Source organism: Numenius arquata, chromosome 12 (genome assembly GCF_964106895.1).
Source record: "Numenius arquata chromosome 12, bNumArq3.hap1.1, whole genome shotgun sequence".
In the NCBI taxonomy this organism is placed as follows: domain Eukaryota; kingdom Metazoa; phylum Chordata; class Aves; order Charadriiformes; family Scolopacidae; genus Numenius; species Numenius arquata.
Genome location: NC_133587.1, coordinates 42380212 through 42408168, shown reverse-complemented (window position 1 = coordinate 42408168; position 27957 = coordinate 42380212). Strand labels below are relative to the sequence as shown.

Sequence of the window (27957 nt, the reverse complement as noted above, 5' to 3'; positions counted from 1 at the left end):
GGTGATCTCCTGATCTCTCTGGTCAACAGATGATGCTTCCCCTCACTCCCCAGATTGTGTTTCCTCTCCAAGTCCCTTGAGCAGCATGGTAACAGGTGAATGTGTGTGCCCACACCAGCCCTAATGTGAGTGTGGGTCTATTCTAGGACTGTCCTCTCCTGTGAAACGGGTGTCTCCTGCCCTGTCTTCTCCTGGGGAAGCTGGGGGAGAGAGATTGGGTTTATTCAGGTTCAGCCTAGAAACCCAACCGCATCCTGGGCTGCATCACCAGCAGCGTGGCCAGCAGGGTGAAGGAGGGGATTCTCTCCCTCTGCTCTGCTCTGGGGAGACCCCACCTGTGGTGGTGTGTCCAGCTTTGGGCTCCCCAACGTCAGAAGAATGTGGACCTGTTGGAGCAGGTCCAGAGGAGGCCACGGAGATGCTGCGAGGGCTGGAGCCCCTCTGCTGTGAGGACAGGCTGAGAGAGTTGGAGGGGTTCAGCCTGGAGAAGAGAAGGCTCCGGGGAGACCTTGGAGCCCCTTCCAGTCCCTAAAGGGGCTCCGGGGAGACCTTGGAGCCCCTTCCAGTCCCTAAAGGGGCTCTGGGAAAGCTGGGGTGGGACTCTCTTGATCAGGGAGGGGAGCGACAGAACGAGGAACAATGATTTTAAACTGAAAGAGGGGAGATTTAGATTAGGTATTAGAAAGAAATTCTTCGCTGTGAGGGTGGTGAGACACTGGAACAGGTTGCCCAGAGAAGCTGTGGCTGCCCCATCCCTGGAGGTGTTCAAGACCAGGAGGTTGGATGGGGCTTTAAGCAACCTGCTCTAGTGGGAGGTGTCCCTGCCCAGGGCAGGGGGGGTTGGAATGAGATGATCTTTAAGGTCCCTTCCAACCCAAACCATTCTACGATTCGGGTTTCCCAGCAAGGGCTTCCTGACCCCGTGTCCATTCCCTCTGCTTGTCTTGGCCGTGAAGGGTAAACAGCGTCAGGCAAACAATGATGAGGGATTACAAAACTCCTGCGAGTCAGGTTGTTCTTTGAAGCTGTTCATCTTGGCCCTTGAATTTCAAGCTCTCAGTCAGGATCTCTGCCTGCCTGAACTGGGCAGGACATCTGTTTGTTCCTGTGCTGGGAGGGAATCGGACTTGAAGGGCCAGCTCTTCCGCTGGCGTCACTTCGCGCCGCTGAAATAAGCAGAGTCCCCCACCCCTCTCTTGTCCCCCATCCCTAAAAAAGGTGGATGACCGGCTGTGACAGGGCACCCCGATGCCATCGGCAGCGGAGACGCTCCTCCGAAGGGATGGGTTTCCCCCGAGGCATGGAATTTGCTGCTGGAAGGAGGAAAAGATGGGGGTGGAAAGATGGAAATCTGAGGTTGGACGGGTGGCTAAAATCCCTGCAGGGGAAAGGCGAGCACAAACCTCCCCGGGGAGAAGGAGAAAGCCGGGGAGAAGGAGCCCTCTGGGCTGGGCTGAACAGAATTCTATGGGGTTGGAAGGAACCTCTGGAGATCATCTAGTCCAACCCCCCTACCAGAGCAGGTCCACCCAGAGCAGGTCGCACAGGAACGTGTCCAGGCGGGGTTTGAATGTCTCCAGAGATGGAGACTCCACCACCTCTCCGGGCAGCCTCTTCCAGGGCTCTGCAACCCTCAAGTAAAGACGTTCCTCCTCATGTTTAGATGGAACTTCCTATGTTCAGGTTTGTGCCCGTTCCCTCTTGTCCTGTCCCTGGGCACCACTGAGAAAAGACCGGCCTCATCCTCCTGACACCCACCCTTGAAGTATTTATAGGTGTTGATCAGATCCCCCCTCTGGAGAAGACACCAGACTAAAAAGACCCAAGTCCCTCAGCCTTTCCTCCTAAGAGAGATGCTCCAGGCCCCTCAGCATCTTTGTGGTCCTGAGGAACCGCGGAGGGCGCGTGATTCGGAGCGGGATGCTGTGATTTATGTGGGCTCTGGGTTTTTGCTCTGTTCCCCGCCCCCTTTTCGGCTCTCCCCGAAGTTCCCTTTTCAGCCCGGCGCCCAGTTCCCCCGATGCACGAGTCCTGCTCCACCATCCCCACCCCCTGCCCTTGCACTGGGAAGCTCCCAGCTGGTACCGGTTGCAGCCTGGACACCCCCCCCCCCAAAAAAAAAAAAAAATTCCTTGGTGGGGCTCACCCTAAGCTGAGTTTGGCTACTGCCGGCAGGGTCAGAGCCCACCAGGGAACGGGGGGGGGGGCTCGGGGCCACCCCACTTTGTGCCATGCGGCCACGCGGTGGGTCCCTGGGCTGGATCTGGGGCAGACCAAGAAGAACAACCCCGTGACCCTGCCAAGGTGTTGTTATCGCCCCCCCCCCCCTTAAAAAAATCATGTCCTAGGGTGGAGGGGGGGGGGGGGGGGGCATCACCCATGTCAGGGGGGGCAAACACGTGCTGGCACGCGAGGGGAGCGGGACAGAAGAGCTTTATTTCAGCTCGTGGCCCCGATCCCGCCGTGTGTGTGTGTGTGTGTCCCCCCCCCAGTAAATGGTGTCCTTGTTTGACACGGGGCACGCCTGGTCCCACCCCGGGGGAAAGAGAGAGGGGGGGGGGCTTTTGTCCGCCGAGACACACAAAACCCTCCCCTGTCTTTAAAACGGGAGAAATTGCATCATTAATTACACAAACGAGGTCCTTGTGCTCGGCGCGGCCGCTCCGGAGCCGCTCGGGGCCATCCCTCTCCCCTTGGATCAATATTTCTATTTATTGATGTAAAAATCCCCCTTTTTCCACGCGCCCAACGCGTCAATGCTCCTGTTTTGAGGCTTAAAAATCCCGGATGGGAACGGAGCTCCCTGCTCCAGGCCCCGCTGCGGGGTGGACACGGCCAAGGAGACACCCCCAGCTCCATCCATCTTCTCATCGGCAAGGAATTATTTCAGAGATTCTCCTTGCAGCCCTTAATTTGGTCGATTTCCTGGTTTTTTATAAATCAAAAATGCTGTTTCTTAACCAAAAGGAACATCCATCGCTGTCACCTGCAGCTGCTTCAGCCACAAAGTCCCCAATTTTCCCCCAAACTTGGGCTGGAAAAGGACTCATCCCTGGGAGATGAGCTCCATCCCCACGCAGGGGACACTGCCTGGGGACCCCATGGCGTGGACATCCCTGTGGTGATTTATGGATATGGACATGGACATGGGAAGGACACTGCCTGGGGACCCCCATGGCGTGGACATCCCTGTGGTGAGTATGTGATGACCCATGGGGAGCACCTGTCACCCCATGGAGAACACGTGTCAACCTATGGTGAGCACCCGTGGCCCAAAGAGGGCACCACTGCTCCACGGTGATCATGTGTGGTCCCGTGGGGAGGACCCGTTGCTCCACAGAGGGCACCCATCACCTGATGGAGAGCACCCATGGAGGCCACCACTGCACCACGGTGATCATGTGTGGTCCCCTGGAGAGCACCCATGGCTCACGGAGAGCACCACTGCTATACAGAGAGAATGCGTGGCCCCATGGGGAGGACCTATCACCGCATGGAAAGCAGCCATGGCCCTTGGAGAGCACCACTGCTTCATGGAGAGCATGTGCAGCTCCATGGAGAGCATGTGTTGCCCCATGGGGACCACCCATCACCCCATGAAGAGCCCCCTTGTCCCTTGGAGAGCAACCATCAGCCCATGGAGTACCCATCAGCCCATGGAGAACACCCATAGCCACTACTACTCCACAGAGAGCATGTGCAGCCCCATGGGGACCACCTATGACCCCATAGAGAGCACCCATCACCCCATGGAGAGCGCCCATGCCCCATGGAGAGCACCACTGCTCCAAGGAGAACATGTGTGGCCCCATGGGGACCACCTGTGACCCCACAGAGAGCACCCATCACCCCATGGAGAGCGCCCATGCCCCATGGAGAGCACCACTGCTCCATGGAGAACATGTGCAGCCCCACGGGGACCACCTATGACCCCACAGAGAGCACCCATCACCCCATGGAGAGCACCCATGCCCCACGGAGAGCACCACTGCTCCATGGAGAACATGTGCAGCCCCATGGGGACCACCTATGACCCCATAGAGAGCACCTATCACCCCATGGAGAGTGCCCATGCCCCATGGAGAGCACCACTGCTCCATGGAGAACATGTGCAGCCCCATGGGGACCACCTATGACCCCACAGAGAGCACCCATCACCCCACGGAGAGCACCCATGCCCCATGGAGAGCACCACTGCTCCATAGAGAACATGTGTGGCCCCACGGGGAACACCCATCACCCCATGAAGAGCGCCCTTGCCCCATGGAGAGCATCCAGCGCCCCATGGAGAGCAGAGGTGGCCCCACGGAGAGCCCCACAGCCCCGCCATCATAAAACCATCAGCTCCAAGACGCAAAACCCTCCCGGCAGCGCACGAACCCCGGGTTTTATTTTGCAGCTGATGGACTTCAGGGAGGGTTTGAGGAAAGGAAGTCCCCTCCAGCTGCTTCGCTGGCACCTACTCGAGGGCACTGAAAGAAGATACTTAAAAAACCATAATAATAATAATAATAATGATGATAATAATAAGAATAACTGCATCCAAAGTCTCTTTACATAAACTCGAGGCATCTGCAGCATTCCCAGCATCGCAGCCAGACCCGTCCCAGCGCCAGCACCCACCTCACACCATCCTCCGTGCTAAATCCCACCGGGATGGATGGATCCGGGAACCCAGGAGAAGGGTATCCGGGCGCCTGCTGCCCCCTCCACACGGATGGGACCGATCCCTCCCCCCCCTCCCCCCCGGGGGGGACCTGCTGGTGCCACCTCAGCTTGAAGAGCAGGAGCTTCGGGCAGGGGAGGGGCAGGTGGCACCGCAAAACCTAATGCCCTTTGCCAGGCTCAGCCCCGGCAACCGCAAAGCTGCGGCGTTTTTAATTTAATAACCTTAAAAAATATATAGCCTGTGTGAGATCTCTCCGGGAAAAACAAAAAAAACAACCAACCAACCTAACGAACAAAACCCCGTCGGCTCCCTCTCAGTCCTCGGAATCGGTGTCGTGGCGTTGCCGGACCCCGCGGGACGGAGGGGACCGGCTCCCGCTCCTCTTCCTCCCTTTGCGGCGCGGGGACGGGTGGTGACCGCGGCCGTCCCGGCTCCGGCTCCTCCGACGGGCAGGACGGGGAGAGCGGCTCCGGCCCGAATCCCGGCTGCTGGCAGAGGAATCCCTGTCGTGCCGCCGCCGGCCGCCGTGACGCGAGGTCTTGGGGCGCTGCTGGGTTTTCCTTCGGTGGTGCCTACGGGGAAGGAGGAGAGAAGCCAGCTCAGGGACATCGGGGACACCAACAAGGCCATTTTGGGGATGAAAAAGGGATTTTGGAAAGCCAGGAGATGCCGACGGGGCATCCTGATGCCAGCTACAACCTATGGCTCTCCTAAATCCTTCATCCCGTTTTCTGGCGATGATGCTCGGCCTTCATCCCAACCCAGCTACCTCTCATCCCGTTCCGGAGAAGAATCGGAGGACGAGGGGGCAGCATCCCTCTTGTGGTGCTTGTCCTTCTTCTTCTCCTTCTTGTGTTTCTTCTTCTTCTTTTTCTTCTTCTCCTTTTTGGATTTCTTGCCGCTCTCCGGTCTGCGGGGAAGCGATGAAGCAGTGACAATCCCTGCCCCACGCCTCCCTCCAGCTCCTCCCAAAAACTCAGCCCCATCCCTCCCTCCGTGGGTCCATCCCACCACGTCCCTCCTTGGCCAAGGAGAAGCCTCCACCAAAAAAAAAAGAACAAACCCAAGATTTTGGGGACAAAGAGGAGGTTTTGGGGCCGATTCAGGCAGATGCAGAACAAGCTCGATGCCACACGGAGCCAGAGAAGCGTTTTGCAAAAATACCGTGTCCCCCCCCCCCAAAAAAACAAGGTCATTTCTGGTGGTTTCCCACCAAAGGGGTGGTCCCCGTCCTCACCGTTTCTCCTCCACCTTCTCCTCCTTCTCCTGCTTCTTCTTGGAGCCGGACGTCTCGGGGCTGCCGGAGACTTTCTGGTGCTGGAGTTGGAAAAGAGGGAAAAATACGGCGTGACTCTTTGAGCTCGTAGCTTCGAATTATGAGAAAAAGGGGGACTTTCTCCCTTTAAAAAAGGCAATTTTGGAAAAAAAAAAATAAAAATTAAATGAAATTGAAATTCCATTTGGAAAAACGTCTAAGTACCTGCAAGAGCCGATTCCTAATTAAAACCCTGCAAATTAACGCTGCGCAGGCAGGACACTGGGAGCTCTTGGAGGTCTCTGCGCTCCCACCACCAGCTTTGTTTTTAAATAAAAGGGATTTTTGCCTTTTTTCCGTCTTTTTTTTTTTTTTTTTTCCAGACCTCCCGGAGGAGCCGTGACCCCGCACCGACGCCGTACCGTGAAGATGGAGAGCCCCATCTTGGCCGCCTCTTTGTCCTCCTTGGAGAGCATCACCCGGCCGGCGCTGCCGCTGGGGAGAAGCATCACGAAATGAGAAAATAACACCCCCAAAAAAAGCATAAAAATGGTAAAATGAAAAAAAATAAAATAATTGCCCTGAAAGGGAGTGTTTTGGTGCAGGACTGTCCCCCCACCACCACCCCCGGTACCTGGAGCTGCCCAAGCCCACCACCCGGTCCACGTCCTTCCCGTCGCGCTCGGTGCCGTCCCGCTTGCACACCTCGGCCAGGTCCTGCGGGGGAGAAAGAGTGTCCTGTGTGACCCCCCCTCAAAACGTACAAGGGGGAGGTCGACAAGCTGGAGGGACGGGATGGCATCCAAAAGGACCTGGACAGGCTTGAGGTGGGTCCATGTGAACCTCGTGAAGTTCAACCAGGCCAAGCGCAAGGTCCTGCGGGTGGGTTGGGGCAATCCCGAGAACAGATCCAGGCTGGGGGGTGAAAAGATGGAGACCAGCCCCGAGGAGAAGGATTTGGGGGGTGTTGGGGGGTGAAAAGCTCCACGTGGCCCAGCAATGTGTGCTGGTAGCCCAGAAAGCCTCCCGCATCCTGGGCTGCGTCAGAAGAAGTGTGGCCAGAAGGTTGAGGGAGGGGATTCTCCCTCTCTGCTCTGCTCTGGGGAGATCCCCCCCACCAAGTGCTGCCTCCAGCTCTGGGGCCACCAACATCAGAAGGACATGGAGCTGTTGGAGCGGGGCCAGAGGAGGCCACGGAGATGGTGGGAGGGCTGGAACCCCTCTGCTGGGAGGACAGGCTGAGAGAGTTGGTGGGTTCAGCCTGGAGAAGGCTCCGGGGAGACCTTGAAGCCCCTTCCAGTCCCTAAAGGGGCTCCAGGAAAGCTGGGGAGGGACTCTGGATCAGGGAGGGGAGCCATAGGATGAGGGGGAAGGGTTGGACGCTGAAAGAGGGGAGACTGAGATGGGATATGAAGAAGAAATTGAGATGAGATCTTGGGAAGAAATTCTTTGCTGTGAGGGTGGTGAGACCCTGGCCCAGGTTGCCCAGAGAAGCTGTGGCTGCCCCATCCCTGGAGGGGGTTCAAGACCAGGTTGGACGGGGCTTGGAGCAACCTGGTCTGGTGGGAGGTGTCCCTGCCCATGGTGGTGGGACTGGGTGGTCTTCCAAGGTCTCTTCCAACCCAAACCATTCCATGGATGGTGGGACTGGGTGGTCTTCCAAGGTCTCTTCCAACCCAAACCATTCCATGGATGGTGGGACTGGGTGGTCTTCCAAGGTCTCTTCCAACCCAAACCATTCCATGGATGGTGGGACTGCCCATGGTGGTGGGACTGGGTGGTCTTCCAATGTCTCTTCCAACCCAAACCATTCCACGGATCTGCACGTGGTGGCCCCCCCTTACCTCCTTGCTGAGGCCGGTGGGCTGCCTCTTCACGTTCTTGTAGCCCCTATAGAACCAAAACCAAGTCACGGTCGGGGTGGGGTGTGGGGGCGATGCCTCGCACCCCCTATTTTTTTTTTTTGGGGGGGGGTGTGTGTGTGTGTTGTTGGAGACTCACAGGGCTGCCATCATGGCCTCCTGCTCGGCCAGGCGGACGGCAGCCAACTCTTCTTCACGGGACAAGGGGGGGCCCGTCTCCTTCTTGCCCTTGGCGTACCAGGTCAGGTCCTTCCCCTTCTGCCACCGGCCCACCGGCGCCATCAGGGAGTTCCCTGGGGGGGGGAGGGGGGGGGGGGGCAAGACATCCCATCCCCCCCCAAAAAAAAAATAAATAACCACCATCCCTCGCACCCAAAAACCTCCATCCGCACCCCAAAATCCTGTCCCTGGGGGGGGGGGACACACACACGCACGCACGCAGGTCAGCCCTTACCCAGGTAGTTCTCCCGTTGTTTGTCCGTCTTGACGTCTTCCCAGCTGAACTGGTCCTGGCCCCCCCGGACCCCCCCCCGGGAGGAGCCGAACATGGTGACACCTGGGGGGGGTGTGTGTGTGTGTGTGTGTGAGCTCAGGGTTTGTGTGTGTCACACCACACCCCCCCCCCCCCCGAGCTCCTCCGTGTGACCTGGGCGGGGGGGGGTGGGGGTGGGAAATGTGCTCCCCCCCCCCGCCCCCCCAGCAAAGCCCCAGGGGGATGCACAGCCTGGAATGGGGGGGGGGGGGGGGGGCACGACCCAGAAGTGTGGGGGTGTGTGTGCTCAGTGGGGAGGGGGGGGGGGGGGGGGGGTCGCACGGGCTGGGGAGGGCGTTTGGATAGGGCCGGGGGGGTTGTGGCGCATGGTTTGGGGAGGGGGGGGGGGGGGTGTTGCAGGGTTCGGGGGCGGGGGTCGTTGCACATCCCGCGGGGGGGGGACGGGGACGGTTGTACGGCTATGGGAAGGGGGGGGGACACGGGACAGCGCGGGGGGGGGGTGGTCTGTGCACAGTTTGGGGGGGGGGGGGTGGGTTGCAGGACCCGGGGGGGTCGCACGGTTCGGGGTGGGGGGGTCGCACGGGCACGGGGGGGGGGTGTGTGTGTACGATCCGGGGGTTGGGGGGGGTTCGCAAGCCCTGGGTGAGGGTCGCACGGCCCCGAAGCGGGGGGGGGGAGTTACAGGGTTGGGGGGGGGGGGGGGGCGCTGCACAACCCGCGGAGGGGGGGGGTGTGTGTGTGTGTGACTGCACGGCCACGGGGGGGGGGGGGGTGTGGGGGGGTGCACACCCGGCACCCCGGTGCGGTTGGGGGGGGTTAGGGGGGGTTTGGGGATAGGACAAGGCGGCAGCAAACCGCGGGCCCACACACTCTCCCCCCCCCCCCCCCCCCCTTCCCCCCCCTCCTTTCACGCACCTCGCGCCCCGCTCCGCGCCGCGAGACACCCCCCCCCCCGCGCTCGCGCGCGCGCGCTCTCCCGCCCCGCCCCGGACGCTACCACCACGCACACCCGCGGGGGGGGGGGGGGGAAATCACTTTCCTACTCGAGGCGATACCACCGCACCACAGAGCGCGGGGGGGGGGCGGGAGAGCCGTGGGGCTGCCCCGGTCAGGAAGGGAAGCCAGACCCCCCCCCCCCCCCACCCCTCCCCTCACAGAACACCACCAGCACGACTCGCCTTTATTTCTTTTTTATTTTTATTTTTGGTTTGTTTTTCTTTTTTAACTAGATATAAACCTTATTCCCCAGCCTCACTTCTTCCAGAACCGCCGGTAGGTGCCCAAGTCGATGCCTTCGAAGGTCTCCTCAGTCCCGGCCTTGGGCCTGCTGGGGAACTGCCGCCGCAGCCGGGCCTTGCGCTGGGCCTCGGGCAGGGTGCTGCTGTCCAGGGGCAGCTGAGGGGACAACGTGGGGATGAAACCCCCCCTCCACACACACACACACACACACCCCCCAGCCTTCCTGGCCTGTGTTCCCCCCCCACAACTAACCCGGCCTGTCCCCCCCCTCCGCCCCCCCCAACCCCGCTCCCCGCCTCACCATGAGGATCCTCTTGGGCTCCTTGTAGCGTAGGCGGACGGTGGAGCCGTCGAGCTTGACCAGGAGGACGGGGTAGAGGCGGCCGTAGTGCTGGCGGTGGAGGTGGGAGACGGCGGCGCGGTTGGAGTTGGGACGGACGGAGGTGGCGACGGGCGGCCGGGCCCTGGCGGGGAGGCGGAGGGCGCTGGCGGGGATGAAGGGGATGAAGCGCAGAACGGCGTGAGGTTGGGAGGGACCTTCAGAGATCATCTCCTTCCAACCCGCCCGCCAAAGCAGGGGCGCCCAGAGCAGGCTGGACAGGAGCGCTTCCAGGCGGGTTTGGAATGTCTCCAGAGAAGGAGACTCCACAACCACCCTGGGCAGCCTCTTCCAGGGCTCTGCCACCCTCAAAGTAAAGATGTTCTGATGTTCAGATGGAATTTCCCGTGTTCCAGTTTGTGCCCATCGCCCATCGTCCTGTCACCACTGAGAAGAGCCCGGTCCCATCCTCTTGACACCCACCCTTTGCATACTGCTCAGCATTGATAAGATCCCCTCTCGATCTTTTCTTCTCCAGGCTGAACAGCCCCAGGTCCCTCAGCCTTTCCTCAGCAGAGAGATGCTCCAGGTCCCTCATCATCCTCGCAGCCTCCGCTGGACTCTCTCCAGCAGTTCCCTGTCCTTCTGGAACTGCAGAATCCAGAACTGGTCCCAGTGCTCCAGATGTGGCCTCCCCAGAGCAGAGCAGAGGGGGAGGATGACCTCCCTCCACCTACTGGCCACGTTCTTCTTGATGCCCCCCCCAGGAGACCATTGGTCTTCTTGGCCACCAGGGCACATTCCTGCCTCACGGGCAACCTCTTGCCCACCAGGACTCCCAGGAGCTGCTCCTCAGCAGGTCACCCCCTAACCTACGCTGGGGCACGGAAGGCGAAGGGGACCGCCATTAAACCGCCGTCACCTCACGACACCCATCCCCACGGAAGGCCCCGGCCGCTCTCCCGTGGCCACCGCCGGCCGTCCTCACCTCAGCGCCCGGCCCAGTGCTGCCATCTTAACGGAGACGGATCCTCCTCAGGGCAGACGAGGCGTTCTCCTGGGGACAGCCTGGGGGACGAGGGGTGACAGCGTCGCCATCACGGTCCGGCCCCACAGGGCTCCATCGTGGCTCCCCCCCCCCCCCCCCCCCCCCTCCCTCCCATGGTTCGGCCCTACCGTGGCTCCCCCCGCCCCAATAATGGTTCGGCCCCACCATAGCTCCCCCCCTCCCACTCTCCCAATGGTTCAGTCCAACCCCCCGCCGCGCCCCAATGGTTCAGCCCAGCGTGATTCCCTCCCCGTTCCGGCTCTTACACACACACACACCCCGCATCATGGCGCGGCCCCGGCCTCTCCCGTCCCTTCCCTTCATCCGCCATCACAGTTCAGCCCCAGCCGCCCCTCAGAACCGCCATGTCCCGGGTGTGTGTCCCCCCCCCCCCGTCCCGTGTCCCCCGCCGTGGTCCCCCTCACCGACCGCTTCCCCCCCGCCGCGGTGGTGCGCCCCGCCGCTCACGTGACCGGGGGAGGGCGTTCCTTTTGCGTCTGACGTCACGCCGCGTGGCGGCGGCGGCGGCGCCGCGGAGGCTGCTGGGAACCGTCGTTCCCCTCATGAGCTGGAGGCGGCTGCGCGGCCCCATCGCCCGGGTGGCGGGTGAGCGCGGAGGGGCCAGGATGGAGCCCCCATGAGGGAGCCCCCATCCTTCCTCATGGGGCCTCGTTCCGGCCGCGGGGGGTGAGGCCCAGCCGGCCCCGGGGCTCTGAGCCCCTCGGCTGAGGGGCCTCAGTCGGCGTAAGGCCCTGAGGGGGTGGTTGTGGTCACCCCACAAGGGCCTGTGAGTGAGGGGGGGCCGCCCTCTCGCCGAGCTTTTCCTCGGAGCGTCTGCTCTATCCACGGCCGTGGGACGGGCATCGTTCCCCCGGCGCTGCCAGCCATCCTTGGGCTGCTGGGGGTGGGTCTGGGATGTCCCTTCCCCCGGTCAGGAAAGGCAAACGGGAGGTGGGTTGGGATTGCATGCTGAATCCCCTCCCGACATCAGAAGGGCGTGGACCTGTTGAAGGGAGTCTAGAGGAGGCCACGAAGATGCTGCGAGGGCTGGAGCCCTTCTGCTGTGAGGACAGGCTGAGAGAGTTGGGAGGGTTCAGCCTGGAGAAGAGAGGACTCTGGGGGGACCGTAGAGACCCTTCCAGTCCCTCAAGGGGCTCCAGGAAAGCTGGGGAGGGACTCTTGATCAGGGAGGGGAGCCATAGGATGAGGGGGAAGGGTTTTAAGCTGAAAGATGGGAGATTGAGATGGGATCTGAGGAAGAAATCCTTTACTGTAAGGATGGTGAGACCCTGGCCCAGGTTGCCCAGAGAAGTTGTAGCTGCCCCATCCCTGGAGGTGTTCAAGGCCAAATTGGACAGGTCTTTGAGGAACCTGGTCTGGTGGGAGTTGATCTTCAAGGTCCCTTTGGACTCGAAGCATTTTATGAACTGGTTGGGTTTTGTGGGTGCAGTGTCAGACAGTGAGGTAAGACCAGGGCTCTGGGGTTGAGCACCCTTCAGGCAGCTAAAAATAAAGCTCTGTGTGGTGAAGCACAACGTACAAGGGGAAGCAGATGGCAAAACAACACCTCTGTAGACGTTTACCCAGGTGGATAAAATGGCTTGAACCAGTTGGTTGGTTAAACTGGCCCGGTTTTTCAGTAGGACATGGTCTTGGAGTGACTCTTGGCCCCATCTGTGGCCTGGACCTAACTGATTTCTGCAGTGACCTTGAGCCAGCTGTTCTTGTACCTCCTGCTGCATCATTGCTCCCTGTGAAGCAAGGGGGGGCGAATCAGTGCAGCCAGTAGAGGAGCTAATTAGTGCTTTTTAGATAATTGTTTCCAGGAAGAAGGTGGTTGAGCGGTCCCACCAGCTCGGTACTGCGGTGGGGGTGCTCTGCTCCTCTTTGAGTACTGCAAATCGTTCCCTTTATTAAAACACCCCTCTGGCTGTCGGGTCAGGTCCTCTGAGCCCAGTTCTCCTGTGCAGTGTCCGTGCTGGGAAACCACCAATGGAGCCTCAGAGCTTTTGCCCACCCGTTTCCCGACTGTATGAACGTGGATCCGGGGCTATGGCTGTTGGAGCAGCTGGTGCCATCTGACCGACCGAGGGGACATCCCGCCCTTAAGGCTCCTTGGGGACATCGAGATGCTGAGCATTTGCCTGGTCTCAGATAATGTTAGACTTTGTTGTGTTACTGTGGCTGGGCTGGGTTTTTCCAAAAATGTCCCAAAACTTGGAAAGGTGGAAGTTGCAGCTTTATAACCAACCTGCTAAAAATAGGGAATGGGATTATAATCCTAATCCAGGAGACCTTTCTTGGGGCTCCAGGGAAACTGTCCTTTAATCTTCTTTTCTGCTTTACCTTCTCTTTAAAGCCTCCCTGCTAATCAGCATTAATTTCATTTAACTCTTATGATGTCTGTCCTTTGCTTTACTGGTTGTGTTGCTGCCTCCCAGTTAAAATCCAGGGCAAGTTTAGCTGGCGGGAGCAGACTGAGAAATGTTCCTCACCCTAATGACAACCTCCTGCGTCCTCCTTCAGTGACCACCTTGTCTTTTTGCAGCCCAGCAGGGTTTACGTGGTCCTTTGTCCTCAGTCCCAGCTGTGGCACCTCCCCAAATCGGAGGATTTTTATTAAATAACCGTGCTGTTCTGTTGCTGGTTGACTCCAGCCTGCTGTGGTTTTGGTGATCCGTGGTGGTTAGGCTGGATCCAAAACCGTTTTAGGTGTAACCTGCTGGAGGAGGGAGACGCTCTGTGCTAGATATTTGCAGATCGGCTGCTCTGGAAATGCTGAAATCTGAGCAAAGGGGAAAAAAAAATTGAGCTTCTGCCCAAAATAACTACGTACCTGTGAGTTACTGCTGCAGACAGCTTGAAAATGTGACATGTGGTTGCCTTACTGGGCTGGGAACCAAACAGGAGGTTTAAAAAGCCCCGTATCCACCAGATCTGGTTTCTCGGGCTTTTTTGGCGCTTTATTTGTGGTTTTTGAGGGCTTCGGGTTGCCGGAGGGAGAGGAGCTGTGTTTGTCAGGGCTGGGGGAGCAGAGAAGCCCAGGCAGGGCAGTAACATCGGTGTGCAGACCGGCTCGTCCTTAGGAGCGATTCCTCAGGGTCAGGGTCGGTGTTTAATCAAATCTGATGGTGGAGGAGAGGCCACCAGCTCCTACGGCTGCGCTGCTCGTATCTGGAGGCAGAGATCATTGCTGTTCACCCTCCCAGGACATCTTTACCCTTCGCCTCTACGTTCCTGAGCAGCTGTCCCCAAAATCCCCCACCCTTCCAAAAACAGCTCCGTGGGAGCTCCGTGTTTTTCCCCAGCGCTGGCACAGATTCCCAGTTTGCCAGGCGGGTGTTTGCCGTCTGCCACCCACCAGGGCCCGGCTCCTTCATCTGGCAGTGGAAATGGCTTTTTATGTTTTTATTTTTTACCTTGGTTTTTCTCTGTGGCTCTCCAGCAAAAGAGAAGGGATATGTTTGGAGGGAGGCAAGAGGAAGCACCTGCCAGTCTCTTGGTTTAGTTTTAGCCCGTTTCCCAAAGACGTGAGACCTGTAATCGCAACCCGTGTGTCTTTTCTCGCTTTAGTCCTGAATATTTCTGTGAAAAAAAAATAAAAATAAAAGGGAGTATGGTAAAAGAGAGCATCTCTCTCTTCCCCTGACGTCCCACCAGTGCTCTTTCAGGCAGAAAAGCACCTCCAGCGCCAGGGTGGCACACACCCTGGCACGGTCCCACCGTGGAGGTGCTGGGACGTGCTCTTTGGAGGCTTGGGTTCTGTGTGGGCAAGAGAAGGACTTTCCCTGTTGCCTTTGTGGAGACCTTGAGGCGAAGTGGTGGCTGGAGGCAACAGCCCTGCGGGCTTCAGTCCAAAAGAAGAGGAGCGTTGTCTGCAGAAGGTGAAATCTTGGCTAAAATCGAGACTTGAGTGATTTTCTAGAAGAGTTGCCTCAAGCACGCGACCGTTGGGTGCGTAATGTGAGCGTAGTGGCTTTATAGCCTGGGTTTTATCCGTCAATGTCATCTAAGAGGGCATCCATTCTTGGTGTCTGTGGGCACCACCGCTTCATCACGTGCTACGTTTGAGAAGGAAGGTGGGCTGGAGACCTCCCGAGGCCCTCTTCAACCTGAACAAGCTGGTGGTTTCACCCAGGAGGTAGCACGCATCCTTCTGACCCACAGATAGCAGCTTTTTACGTTGGTGACTGCTGGGGACTCGTGATCCATGAGGTTACGTGCAGAGACAGGGACAGTTTTCCTCTGCCGAAGTGCCAGGACGGCACGTGCCGGCACCCATTAGTTGTGTTTGCAGCTTTACTGGGAGAGCAGGAAGCGGAGGAGAAACCACGAGAGGAGATTAAAGACCAAGCGAACGCTTTTCATTGGCCGTCTTAAAATTGCGACTCGGTAATTAAGGCTTTAGGCAGCTCACAAATAGCCCAGCTTTCCGCCGGCTCGCTCATGTTGTCAGCCTGTTGCTGCCGCGAGGAGCTGGACTTTAATACCTTGGCTGAAAGGGAGTAAAAGCAAAAGGTAAGGATCCGTCGGAGCCACCGCTCTGCCCATTCCTCTTACCCCTTCCCAGTGTTTCTGGGGATGAATTAAATGTTCATAAGTGATTTGGGCAGCTTTAAATTCTCCTTTTCCTATCTGTGCCTGCTAAAAGGCGGATTAAATTTTGAGGAGGGAGAGAGAGGAAAGCTCTTTTCCCTCTAGCTGGGATGTGAGGATGCAGGCAGGGACCGGAACGTGTGTGTGTCCAGAGCAGTTCTTGTTGGCTCAGCTGGATCGCGGTGGAGGGAAAGCCTTGAAACACCCGGACGGAGTCAGTGCTGGCATCCAAATGTCACCTGCGGGGACTTTCGGTGGCGGCTGAGGAAGCCGGCGTGCGATGAAGGAGCATCGTTCGGGAGCAGCCGTGTCGTGAAATGCGCTGGGATGACTTGAGGGCGGTGGACTTCGTGGGGCTCCTCTTTTTTCTTCAGCGACGGTCAGGGCTCACCCGTTTGATTTACGTGGGCGAGAGGAACCGGCAGGGGCAGAAGAGAGGGAGGTGCTTCAGACAACTCAGCCAGGGCCCCTCCGCTTCCTTGCTGCGAACGCTGAATAGCGTTTCACTGGTGAGGAGGGGCAGGAAGGAGGGCTTTCCTCTTGGTATTAAACATTTAGACAAAACCTGTGATACTTGGAAGTTATCAAGGGCTAAGGGAAAGGTAGGACAAGTCCTCAAAAGGACTCTTTCAGCCTCGTGTTTTTTGGATGATGGAGCCTAATCCACGCACGTATGATGGCACTGGTCCCCTGAGGTCACCGGGGAACGGCTGAGCTGGTGGGTCTAAGGGGCTGTGGCACCTGGAGGACACCAACAGCAAAAATAAAAGAAAGGAAAAGGACAGTCTCCTTTCGGAGAGTGATTGAACGTGGGTGTTTTTACACCCACATCAGCTGCTGCTGGCGTCCACTTAGACTTTGTGTATTAATGCCCCGTCCTTCCATACAGGTTTGGATAAAACATCCTTGGGGAATAAGGGGAGAACTCTCATAATTTGCCAGCTGTGGTGCTGCCTGATGAGTGTCTGCGTGGTCAAGGAAGCGTGCGGGAGGGATTTAGGGATGAGGAGGTATCCAGCTCAGGTGGGAACTGGGGTCATGGGGGGCAGCCTGGCTGGATTAGGCTGCTGCGTGATCCACGGCTGATTTTGTAAGAGACGGCACTCGGCTTAAGGCTGCTTCCAAAGTGATTTGTAAGGTCGGGGTGACATTGCTATGATCTAATTTAAAATGGAAAGGCATTATACTGTCTGTTGGTGGATTGCTCCTCAGGCCACACCCAGCCGACGAGGTTAAAAAAAGTGCATTTCCAGGGGCTTTACTGCTTGCAGAAAGTAAATATTTTTAAATAGGGAAAACAGGCCTGTTTGATCTGTCCCACACTCGGTGTCACCTCTGGTTTAGAAGCTGCTGAATTGCTGGTGATGGATGAGGGTCCCCCTGTGCCGTCGTACAGGATTTTCTTCTTTATTCACATGTTGATAATTAACCTTTCTTCCTCCCCGGAGAGGTAGGCACATGCAAACACCCAATTTTTTCTTCCTGGCTGAAGAAACAACTGCAGAAAGGTCTGTGTGGCCTCAGGCTGCCTTTTTTTTTTTTTTTTTTTCTACCGGGAACCAACTCTTCCCTCTTGCCTCGAGACACCTTGAGCTGGAGTGAGTGCTCCAGGAAATACAGAAATAAATCCCAAAGCATGTTTGTGTCCCAGATCACACCTGGGTTCGGATCTCTTTTGTGAGGCTTTGGGGTTTAGTGGTGGAGGACGTGTTGGGCTTCTGGGTCTAATCTTTGGCACGTTGTCTGCTTATGGTGAAGGCTTTGCATGTGGATATTTATCCCAGGACTGATCTGAAACATTTCACTGTCCGTCACAGGCTCGTAGTTTGTACTCGTGAGGTTGTAAACGAGCAACGTAAGAGGTGTGGTGATCTTCTTGGCATCCCATCCCTCACTCAGAGCTGTGCTTGTGTAACGCTGGCTGATTTCTGCCCTTTTTTCTTGCCAGCAAACACTCCTCGAGGCTTCTCCCCGTGAGAGGGAAGTGGCTGTGACTATTGTACCTCTATCAGTTAAGGACAAGTATTAAACTGGCATTGCCCAGTGTGGGTGGGTGTCCCATGATGTTTCCAGATGCCACCAGGCACGGACAGCATTTTTCTCCTGTTAGACAAAATCTTCCCTAGGATTTGGGTCCCAGAGGGACCCAAGCCTGGTGATGGAGAACAGAGCTGGCTTGAATTATCCCTGTTTGGTGGCAGCTGGAGCCCAGTTTCCTCCTCCTTTGGGTTATGAATTTAACCTCAGTCCCTCAAGAACAAGCGTTCGTGCTGTAGTGGTACGCATCCTTTATTTGTCCAAGGTGTTTGTTCCCTGGGTAAGAATCGGGGTCTCTTCAGATATCGGAGTCCTCGGGGCCCCCAGCCCAGATCTTCTGCAGCAGTTCAGAGGTTACAGCTCTTATTGTCTGCAGCCAGTTTGGTTCTTTGAATTTCCCTGGTATTTCCTGCGCTCTCAGTTACTCCCTATCAGCTCTAGGCTTGTGATTTCTCATCATTTCAGATTTGCCTGCAGGAAGTTGTATCCCAGGGTAAAGCATAGACACTGTTGTGTGGGGCCAAGCACCTCTGGGAATCCATAGCTGTGTTTTTCCAGGGGTGTTTCTAACCAGACGTGTATTTTTCTGTCTCTCTAGCCATGCAGGGACCGAGGCCGGTGGTCCTGAGTGGCCCATCAGGTGCAGGGAAGAGCACTTTGTTAAAGAAATTGCTTAAAGATTATGAGAACATCTTCGGCTTCAGCGTCTCCCGTGAGTATCCGTATGTCTCTGGGGAAGGGCAGCGGAGGAATCAAGGCTGCTAGCCCACAGCCTACTTCTGTAGCCCCGAATAACAGGCTTCTGTGGCTTGCCTGTGTCCTAGTCTGTCTGTGGGCTCTTGGGGATGTTTACATAAGTCAGGATGCCTTTTAGAAGAGCTATTGAGTGGCAAATCTAAGATTTGTCTGGAATGGCACCTTTTCCAGGTCTGGTGACTCCTCACACCTCCACACACAGCTCAGAGAGGTGATGAGATTTTTCTGAGTGATTCTTGATTCTGAAAGTAACAAAATCCCCCTCCCAACCTCTGCTTCAAAAGCCAATTCTTTCCATCTGCCTGCGGGAGCTGATGAGGACTTTTAACAGCCAGGGGGGTCGCACACCAGAGTCTCAGATTTAAAATTAAAGAGTTTTGTGAAGCCCATCTCATTACTGGGTCAGTCAGTCCACAGCTCATTCGCCTGATTTTCCCTGGAGCTCTGCAAGGTGTTTTTAAGTACATTCCCAAAATTTATTTTACTGTCTTAACACTTTGGATACTGCAGGTGAAATCCTTGCTTTGAGATCTGCGAGATCTGGATTCGTTCTACCATGAAAGGGCAAATGCTGTCTGTTTAAAAATTTAATGTTACTGGAGATGAAAAAAACCTCAAAATTATCTTTCCTTTTTTGCGTTTTACCCTGTGCTCTTGATTCAGCTGAACCTCTCATCTCCCTCCAGGCTAAATCTTACAGTTTTCCCCAAAGTTGCCTCTTGGTAGTTGTTTTTTTTTTTTTTTTCCTAAATCTCCATAGGCCACTTGGAGGCACCTCGGCAACCAGTGCTTTATAAAAACTCAGAGGTGACCAGAGACTTTTGGCATTAGATTAACTCCTGCAATAAATAATATATGCAATAAAATAATTGGCCTTACCCTCCGTGATGACGATCAGCTGCTTCTTGGTTTGCAGAGCACGTGCTTAAAATAATACTGGTCTGAAGGAGTTCAAAGGCTGACTTACTCACCTGCCTCGTGCAGGACTTTGCTCTTATTCGTTAAATCTGATTATTTTAAGCACCTACGTGGGTGCGGAGTGATCTTTTAAAAATGAAGATAACTCAGGGAAGTAGGGCACTGCTGAATTATCCCCTCCCAGCTGAGGCAGGGGTCCGAATAGCGTGTCTAGGATTACACGAGGCTGTAGCAGAGATGAAAACTAAGCCCAGCCTGGTAAGTCCTACCCCGACCGCTCAGCCCCTAACGATCTTAATTGATTGTTTTCAGATTATCTAGGATTCTTCGATTAAAGGCCAATCCTGCATGTTGTCGTGTGTTACGCGAGCCGATTCCAGAAGCTTTGATCATTTTAACTAGAGGATCAGCTTACAACCTGATTGGGTTAATCTGCCGCGTGTGTGCTTTTATTTCTTTGATACTATTGCTTCCTTGGGTGGTCTACAAAATTCATGAGGCTGGTTTTTGCTTACAGATACCACGAGGCAGCCAAGACCTGGAGAAGTCAATGGCAAAGGTGAGTGTGTTGCAGTTGGGCCTTGTCTCATCAGATTCGGGAAACGATTCCTCTGAAAAATTCTAAGTTTTTATGCGAAGTGGGTGCATGAATCGCCACTAGCAGATAAGCTACTCCTACCTTCACGTTTATAGGGTGTATTTTCCTAGGCAGGAGGAGCAGACATTCATTAATGATATATTTGGTTATTGGATATATTATGGTGGACAGCCGGCTGAACATGAGCCAGCAGTGTGCCCAGGTGGCCAAGAAGGCCAACAGCATCCTGGCCTGTATCAGGAACAGCGTGGCGAGTAGGACTCGGGAGGTGATCGTCCCCCTGTACTCGGCACTGGTGAGGCCCCACCTCGAGGGCTGTGTCCAGTTTTGGGCTCCCTACCACAAAAAAGACATCGAGGTGCTGGAGCAGGTTCAGAGAAGAGCAACAAAGCTGGTGAGGGGTCTGGAGCACAAGTCTAATGAGGAGAGGCTGAGGGAACTAGGGTTATTCAGCCTGGAGAAAAGGAGGCTGAGGGGAGACCTTATTGCTCTCTACAACTACCTGAAAGGAGGGTCTAGAGAGGCGGGGGTCGGTCTCTTCTCCCAAGTCATGGGCGACGGGACTAGAGGAAACGGCCTCAAGTTGCCCCAGGGGAGGTTCAGGCTGGATATTAGGAAAAATTTTTTCACTAAAAGGGTTATCAGACATTGGAATGAGCTGCCCAGGGAGGTGGTTGAGGCACCATCCCTGGAAGTGTTCAAAAGACAGGTTGACGTGGTGCTGGGAGACATGGTTTAGTGACGGTGTTGCATTTTGTTGTTTTGTGGGTGTTTATTTTTGTCAATTAGGTTGATGGTTGGACAAGATGATCTTGAAGGTCCCTTCCAACCTAGAAGATTCTGTGATTTGTGTGTGTGCATACGTACACACACACACGCAATTTTTGTCTTGATCTTAGCGGCAACAAGACCGTAACCATTTACCGCTGTCCTGCAGCTGTGTGTTGGAGGGAAGATAACGAAGAGGGATGGACTTGGCAGAACAAAACCAAAATATAATTAAGCGGTGAAACGTTAACAGAGGCAGAGCGTTTGCTGCCAGTTTTCTTTTCTAGACACCGTTCTCTGTGACGTTTTCAGAGCGGGGCTCTCAGTTTTAGTGCCCTGGTCCATTCTTGGGCATCGAGTGGCTTGGTTTTCCAAAGTGCCGCATAACTCCCATGAGGTACCTCAACTGCCCAGTCCTTCGGGAAAAGCAACTGCTTAACAAGATGCCTTTATCCGTATTAATAGCTTGTGTGCAGCTGGCCAGCTGCTTTTCTCTTTTCTGCTTTGTTTGCATATTTCAGAAAGAATCAAATGAGGTTTGTGCTTAATTTCCGACGGCAGTTTTTGCTCTGAAGTGAAAGGGAGGAACTTTAACAAAAGATAGAGAACCATTCCCTTTTAGATTGTTTGGTTTTGATGTTCCCTTTTATCTCCATCTCTCTCTCTCTCATCCCGTTCTAGTCTTAATATAGTCTTTAATAATAAATGTTTTCAAATTGAGGGCCTTGGCAGTCCAGCTGCAGCTGTGGGGAGCAGGGGGAGTTTCCAACTGCCCAAAAAAAAAAGGGGAAAGGGGGTGAAAAAGGGAGTGCAGCAGCGTGTCTGGCCACACAGAAAGCTCCAAAACATTTTCAGCAGGTGTCTGGGCAGTTGGTGTGGAGAGGGAATGCTGTATATGGTAATTAGGAAGTAGATAATTGCAGTCTACCAACGTTTTTCCAAAGCAGATTTTAAGATGTTTCTCCCCCAAGCACCCACAGGTGTCATTTTGCCCAGGAACTTTACCTTCAAAGCTATTAATTTCTGGCTATTTTTCCTTTTTTTTTTTTTTTTTTTTTTTTCCCCTCCCCTATCCAGATTACCACTTTGTGAGCAGAGAGGAAATGCAAAAAGAAATTGATGCTGGTGAATTCATCGAGCACGCGGAGTTCTCTGGAAATATGTACGGGACGAGGTACGCGGTTCAGACGCTGTCGCTGCCCAGCCCAGGGGCTGCCGGGAGCGCAGGTGGTGGGGAAGGCAAAAATGTTTTAGCTGGTGACACTGGTTTCCCCCAGACAAACGCATTCTTGCTGTAAGCAAAGCCTTTCATTTTGATAGCGGGGTCCTTGTCAGCTTTATTAAGATGGCAAAATTAACTCTTGCGGAGAGTCAGCTCATCGTAATTAAATCATCGTTGTGTGGGATTCTCTATAGTCTCCACTGTTTGAGGGCTGCTGAAGTGGTTCATATACTTAACACTTTTTTTTGCACAGGGCTGATTTTCACAGACTGTTTATACTCCTTAATATTTTCCACGTGCTTGCAGAGAGCAGTGGGCAGAATGGAGACTTACTCTCGTTATCCCTGTGTTACTTAATGATCCGAATACGATGAATTTGGGAGCAGAAGCGATGATTTTGGCTGTTGTGACACAGGTGTGCGTGCCCGCTTGGGTAAAGTGGCTGCTTGTGAGCAGACAGAACGAGAGGGAATGGCTTCAAGCTCCAACAGGGTTTAGACTGAACATTAGGAGAGAATTTTTCATGGAAAGAGTGGTCGGGCATTGGAATAGGCTGCCCAGGGAGATGGTTGAGTCGCCATCCCTGGATGCGTTTAAGAGCCGTTTAGATGTGGTGTTGAGGGATATGGTATAGGGGAGAACTTTGTAGAGTAGGGTAGATGCTTGGACTCGATGATCCCGAGGGTCTCTTCCAACCTAGACGATTCTATGATTCTATAAATTGCATGACACCCTTGACTGGGGTTAAAGAGTTAGGGGGATTTTAAAATAGCATTGCCCCTGGGCGTTGGAGCTGATGATCAATCAAACGTTAAGCTGCAATGTTAATTAGAAGTCAGATATCTTATGTAATTATTGCGAGAAATTTGTGGCACTGTAGTGAAGGACCTGCTAAGGAGGAAAGTTAAATGTTTCCCGAGATACTTAATTAGTTGCATTAAAAAAATTTGCCTGAAACTCTTTTTGGGAAGATGTATATTTCTTAAAGAGATAAATGTGCTTTTTTTGGAGGAATTTTTGGAGATGGCAGAGTGAGCTTCTGAGGATGGTTTCCTTATGGGGGGTGCCAACAAAAGGCCCCCCAGTCTGTAGTTGTACAGCTCTGAGGGAAGGGTTAGTGATTTTTGTGTTTCGGTAACGCAGCTGGTTTAATGTGACACACACAGACGTCACTGCTGTCACCGTAGCTAAGGGCAGCCTTCTGGGGGTCTGGCCATGCTCACTCTGAAGCTGATGGAGAAGCTTAATCCCCTGCCCTGGCCTGGATGCTTCCAGCGTCACTGGTTTGGCAAGAGAAGTGAAACCTGACAGCTCATCTTCCAAATACCCAGCACCAAGGAGAAACTGAGTTCAAGCTCCTTAATCCCCGGTTTCATCCTGCGTAGGACAGGCTTCCTTCCTTCCTTCCTTCACGTGTGTCCTGCTTAATCCAGCTGGCTGCAGCCTGGAGGAGACAGCTGCTTTCTGATGCCTGGAGTTGATTTTGGTGCCTTTTTCTCAGGGTGGGTGCTGAGAAGACATCTCTACTCAGCCCATTTCCTTGAATTTTGCAGGAGTTTGATACTTAAACCAAAGTATCCAAAGTAAACCAAAGTAGGGCCACGAAGATGATCGGGGGGTGGAGCAACTCTGCTGTGAGGACAAGCTGAGAGAGTTGGGGGTGTTCAGCCTGGAGAAGAGAAGGCTTCGGGGAGACCTTAGAGCCCCTTCCAGTCCCTGAAGGGGCTCCAGGAAAGCTGGGGAGGGACTCTGGATCAGGGAGGGGAGTGACAGGATGAGGGGGAAGGGTTTTAAACTGAAAGAGGGGAGACTTAGATGAGATCTGAGGAAGAAATCCTTTACTGTGAGGGTGGTGAGACACTGGAACAGGTTGCCCAGAGAAGTTGTGGCTGCCCCATCCCTGGAGGGGTTCAAGGCCAGGCTGGACGGGGCTTGGAGCAACCTGGTCTGGTGGGAGGTGTCCCTGCCCATGGCAGGGGGTTGGAACTAGATGATCTTTAAGATCCCTTCCAACCCAAACCATTTTATGATTTTATGAAATCAAATGACGTGCTTGGGTTTGTTTCTGAGGTGCTTTTCTCTCTCACTTTCATCTTTGGTCCCCTTTGCGGATCGGCTCTGCCTGTGGTGGTGATCATGCAGGGTGGGAGGCCAAACAATCCAAACCGTCTCAGCAATAAAGACCAGTTTGCAAAAAAATAAATACAGAAACTCTGCAAGCCTGTGTTTCCTTTACAGGTGCCTAAGGATGTTCCTAATGAAATCTGTGATAAAATGGAGAGAGTTCCTCATGTTATCAGAATAGTTGATGTTTTCCCCGGTCTCTTTTGCTCCCTAAATCTCATCAGTTAATAATAATGAATAACTAAAAATGAATTGCTTAATTTAAGAGTTCTGAAAGGGCCCTGTCTGTGGGATAGCACCGAGTCCTGCCCACAGAAACCAGAATTTCTTTGAAGTTGCCTAAAATTAGAGACTGAAATCAGAGTGGAGGCATCAGGGTCTCTGTCTCGGGGCTCTGAGAGCTGCTGGCTCTTTGTAGGTTGGTTGTAGCAGGATTTGTTGGTACCTGGTGGTACCAGATGGAGTCTGTGGCTTTCACATGGCAAAACATGCCATTTTGGGGAGTTTTTTGTGGATTTGCAGTGGATGGTGCTCAGATCTGGGCTCTCCCTGCTGCCCACCAGGGCAAGGCAGCAAACCTCTGTATTTGTATAGGGCTGGTCTCGCAGCTTTGCTTCAGCTTTCTCCTTCCTGTTGGGGTTTGTGACCTGGGTTGTGGGACTTCCAGGTCAGGAGGAGGTCCCAAATCCTGTTATGTTGGAGCTGTGACTCCCCTTCCCTGGGTTGTAGGACAACACAGAAGCATTTGTTTAAAGGAATGTGTTTTCAGCACATCTTTTTAGAAGGCATCAGGGAGCAAACCTTGGTGGTGCAGGCTGATGGGGTGAGGTCTAAAGAGGTGCCCTGGGTTTGGGCAGGGAATGAAGCAAATTGGAGGCTGGCCGTAGGGCAGCGTTTTCTCTTAATATCTGCTGTCATTGCGTGACCTTCTGACTTAACGACCTCAAAACCTGCAGTGCCACCTCTGAGCTCCTGGCAGGGCTTCTCTCCGTCCTGTCCATCGTGCCACAGAGCCCTGGCTTGAAGGAGAACCTGTGCCCAGCGCTGTGCAAATGCTGACCCCCAAGAGGGCTGCAACCCAGGAACTAGTCCAGGTACCTCCAGTGCACCAGGAGAGGGTTGGCGTTGCTCCTTGTCGGTGTTCAGGAACAAGCTCGAGGCAGTTCCCCTGCGTTCCCCCATCTTTAAAGTCATACAAAAACCACCACTTAAAAATATTTTCTTAATTGTGCATCTTGCGACCCAGGCACGAGCATCCGTCTCTGTCAAGCATCCTTCAGGAGAGCATGTGGGTATGGAAATCGGCGGATCTGTGGAGAAGGAAAGTTCTCATGCTTTTGCTCTTTGGTGAAGGTGGCTCCTGTGTTTGTCAAAGGCAGGAGCTTTATGGGCTGTACCCAAAGCCACGCTGCTCGTGGGATAGTCCACGTTATCCATGTCCACACCTTCCATCGTGGTGTTGCCAACCTTTCTAGCAGGAGACAGCAGGTTCCTGCTTCACCACAGGGACCCAGAGGACACTCAGGGAAAGAAAAACTGTTTAGGAAGAGCAGAGCAGGCTCTCTCTTCTCTCCTGCCACAGTTTGGGCACAGAGGAGCCTTGTGAGGTGGAGGGGGACACACCAAACCCCCACTGCTATGGCTGGACCCTCTGACCCCTTCCCTCTTTGCTCTCTCCCCAGTAAAGGTGCGGTACAAGCTGTCCAGGCCCAGAACCAGATCTGCGTCCTTGACATCGACATCCAGGGAGTGAAGAACATCAAGAGGACAGACCTGAACCCCATCTACATCTCCGTGCAGCCACCGTCCATAGACATCTTGGTGAGCGACCGCCTTCCTTTGCCGTTAGGCAGTTAGAGGTAATCAGCGTCTTGCTCTGAAGCGATGGGGGGGTTTCCTCCCTCGTTGGTTCATCTGTATGTTTTTTAAGGGCTGTAGGAGAGGTGGGAAGGACGTTTCCGAGCACGCTGTTGCCTCTGCCCAGTCCAGCTCCCCAACCTCTAGCTCCCAGGGATAAATCTTCCTGTGCTCTGTTAAAAAAGAGAGTCCCTCCTGTACAGATTCCACACCTTGGTGTGTTTGCCAGCATTGGGTTAGAGACTCCATTGCAGCGTGGGCAGTGTTTAAATGCGTTAGTTGTGCTTGAAAATTATGGGGGGAAAAAAGGAGATTTTTGTGCTGAAACTTGCCTCCAGCAATTAAAATTCAACCAAGGGAGGCTCATTCTCTGCAGCCTACAAGGGACGGGAAAAGAGCCTGGGAACCTGAGCTGTGGGTCGGAGATCTGGAGCCCAAACCCAGTTGGCCACTGGTTTGCTCTGGGCTGTCGATGAAGCCCCTCACCCCCTGCAGGGTGTTATTTCACGTGCCCGTGCTCACCGGCAGTGGGAAATGGCAAAGAGCACCGGCTTGTGGGGTGGGTGGTGGTTTCTGCCTGCAGCATCTGGAACACGCCTTTCTTTAACATGTTTGTCGTTGGGTTTAGGAAAAAAGACTACGTGACCGAAAGACGGAGACAGAAGAAAGTTTACTGAAGCGTTTGACTGCAGCCCGCGTAGATTTGGAGCTGAGTAAGTCCCTGTGCCCGGGGAGAGGGGATGCGGTGATGATTCGGGAGCTGTTCTTCTGCGCCAACATCGGACTTGTGTTCTCCAGGGAACGCTGGTGGGGCTTGGACATTCAGCTGAGTTTGATCTAAGCACCGAACTGCATCATTTCCCACTGCAGATCCTTGTGGGTGGTGGCAGAGAAATTACAGAATCATAGAATGGTTAGAGTTGGAAGGGACCTTAAAGATCATCTAGTTCCAACGCCTTCCATTAGACCAGGTTGCTCAAAACCCCATCCAGCCTGGCCTTGAACACCTCCAGGAATGGGGCATCCACAGCTTCTCTGGGCAACCTGTTCCAGTGTCTCACCACCCTCACAGTAAAGAATTTCTTCCTGGTATCTGATCTAAATCTCCCCTCTTCCAATTTAAAACCATTGCCCCTTGTCCTGTCAGTCAAGGGGTACTGTACTGCATTATCGGTGGCTGAAATAATAACATTAAAATGCTACAGGAACTTGGGATGTGCACGAGAGGTGACACAGGGAAGGAACACGTTCTCCTCTAACTCCTGTGTCCTCATCTTCCGCAGGTAAAGAGCCCGGGCTCTTCGACTTGGTCATTATTAATGATGATTTAGAAAAAGCCTACTCTGAATTGAAGGAGATACTCCTGGAGGTGAGTCCTCCGGGGCTTTTCTGCCCTCGCCCCCCGGGCAGGTGGGACCTCTAGGCTTGGCAGGTGACAGTCCTCCTGCCCACGCTTGATCTATTTTGAGCTTCTGAGGGACATAGCTGAGCACAGATCGCTTGTGAGTGATGGTGGATCGGTGGGAAGGGTGGGAAAAGGATCCAGCGCGATGCTGGGTGAGTGGCAAAATAAACACACGTCATCCCTGGGGCAGAATGGAAGGGGAGCAGGATTTTTGAAGAGCCTCTAAATCAGACTTTGCCTTGTCCTTGCGTAAACTCTGGGCTTAGTCCTGTGATGCTGTGGAGCTGGGCTGAGGAGATGATCGCTCCTGGTCTCCAGAGCTGTGAAACTATAAGTTGTTCCTAAAAAGCGGCAGATGCTCAGTTCTTTTTTTTTTTTTTTTTTTTTTTTTTTTTTCCCCCCCGATCTCCTTGCAGGAAATCAAGAAGACGCAAGAATCCAGGAAGTCCTGAGCTGAGCCTGCTTGGATGTTTTAACTTTGCACATCATTCCCGAAGCGCGTCACACCATTTCATTCCGAGAGACGTTCCCCTTAGGCCTCTCCTCCTCCCCGGTTACTCTAGGACGTTTCTATTAAAAAGGAAAGAAAAGGAAACCCCGTCAGGCTTGTGTTTTCTGTTCGCCGTGGGCTCTCACAGGTTCGTACCCGGGGGTGGATGCTTAGGAAGCAATTGCACGATGTCCTCTGCCATGGGGCAGGGCTGTTTTGGAGGAGAATGTCCGGCCAACTGTGTCCCTGGCACGTGGTTTAGGATCCCACAGCAATATTTGTGGAGGTCTGTATTGTCCCA

The 27957-nt window shown here is 54.5% G+C and overlaps 3 protein-coding genes across 3 annotated transcripts; 1 reads left to right on the top strand and 2 right to left on the bottom strand.

Annotated features, from left to right (window-relative positions):
• Positions 1-4982: 4982 nt before the first annotated feature.
• C12H1orf35 (chromosome 12 C1orf35 homolog) lies at positions 4983-9222 on the bottom strand. The gene is made up of 9 exons (XM_074157214.1): positions 9195-9222; positions 8241-8342; positions 7926-8079; positions 7769-7814; positions 6559-6641; positions 6347-6419; positions 5907-5986; positions 5439-5579; positions 4983-5241 (listed from the first exon to the last, which is right to left on the bottom strand). The coding sequence occupies exons 2-9, from the start codon at positions 8332-8334 to the stop codon at positions 4983-4985; spliced, it is 930 nt and encodes a 309-aa protein (XP_074013315.1). The 5' UTR covers positions 8335-8342; positions 9195-9222.
• Positions 9223-9502: 280 nt separating this feature from the next.
• Positions 9503-11384, bottom strand: MRPL55 (mitochondrial ribosomal protein L55). The gene is made up of 4 exons (XM_074157212.1): positions 11315-11384; positions 10826-10905; positions 9820-10003; positions 9503-9674 (listed from the first exon to the last, which is right to left on the bottom strand). The coding sequence occupies exons 2-4, from the start codon at positions 10849-10851 to the stop codon at positions 9531-9533; spliced, it is 354 nt and encodes a 117-aa protein (XP_074013313.1). The 5' UTR covers positions 10852-10905; positions 11315-11384; the 3' UTR covers positions 9503-9530.
• A 33-nt stretch (positions 11385-11417) lies between these two features.
• GUK1 (guanylate kinase 1) lies at positions 11418-27741 on the top strand. Its single transcript, XM_074157260.1, has 8 exons — positions 11418-11491; positions 18117-18230; positions 19710-19751; positions 21636-21732; positions 25587-25725; positions 26390-26474; positions 27045-27130; positions 27583-27741. The coding sequence occupies exons 1-8, from the start codon at positions 11449-11451 to the stop codon at positions 27616-27618; spliced, it is 642 nt and encodes a 213-aa protein (XP_074013361.1). The 5' UTR covers positions 11418-11448; the 3' UTR covers positions 27619-27741.
• Positions 27742-27957: the final 216 nt, after the last annotated feature.

What these genes read in the sequence shown, in the direction of transcription:
- GUK1 (XM_074157260.1), top strand. Translation starts at nt 11,449, where the DNA reads ATGAGCTGGAGGCGGCTGCGCGGCCCCATCGCCCGGGTGGCGG. An exon ending in CCCCATCGCCCGGGTGGCGG is followed by an intron (nt 11,492 to 18,116) that starts GTGAGCGCGGAG and finishes CTGTCTCTCTAG; the next exon opens with CCATGCAGGGACCGAGGCCG. An exon ending in GGAAATATGTACGGGACGAG is followed by an intron (nt 21,733 to 25,586) that starts GTACGCGGTTCA and finishes CTCTCTCCCCAG; the next exon opens with TAAAGGTGCGGTACAAGCTG.
- MRPL55 (XM_074157212.1), bottom strand. Translation starts at nt 10,851, where the DNA reads ATGGCAGCACTGGGCCGGGCGCTGAG. An exon ending in GCACTGGGCCGGGCGCTGAG is followed by an intron (nt 10,004 to 10,825) that starts GTGAGGACGGCC and finishes CATCCCCGCCAG; the next exon opens with CGCCCTCCGCCTCCCCGCCA. An exon ending in AGCCCAAGAGGATCCTCATG is followed by an intron (nt 9,675 to 9,819) that starts GTGAGGCGGGGA and finishes TTGTCCCCTCAG; the next exon opens with CTGCCCCTGGACAGCAGCAC.
- C12H1orf35 (XM_074157214.1), bottom strand. Translation starts at nt 8,334, where the DNA reads ATGTTCGGCTCCTCCCGGGGGGGGGTCCGGGGGGGCCAGGACCAGTTC. An exon ending in CCACCGGCCTCAGCAAGGAG is followed by an intron (nt 6,642 to 7,768) that starts GTAAGGGGGGGC and finishes TCTCCCCCGCAG; the next exon opens with GACCTGGCCGAGGTGTGCAA. An exon ending in TCTCCGGAACGGGATGAGAG is followed by an intron (nt 5,242 to 5,438) that starts GTAGCTGGGTTG and finishes CCTTCCCCGTAG; the next exon opens with GCACCACCGAAGGAAAACCC.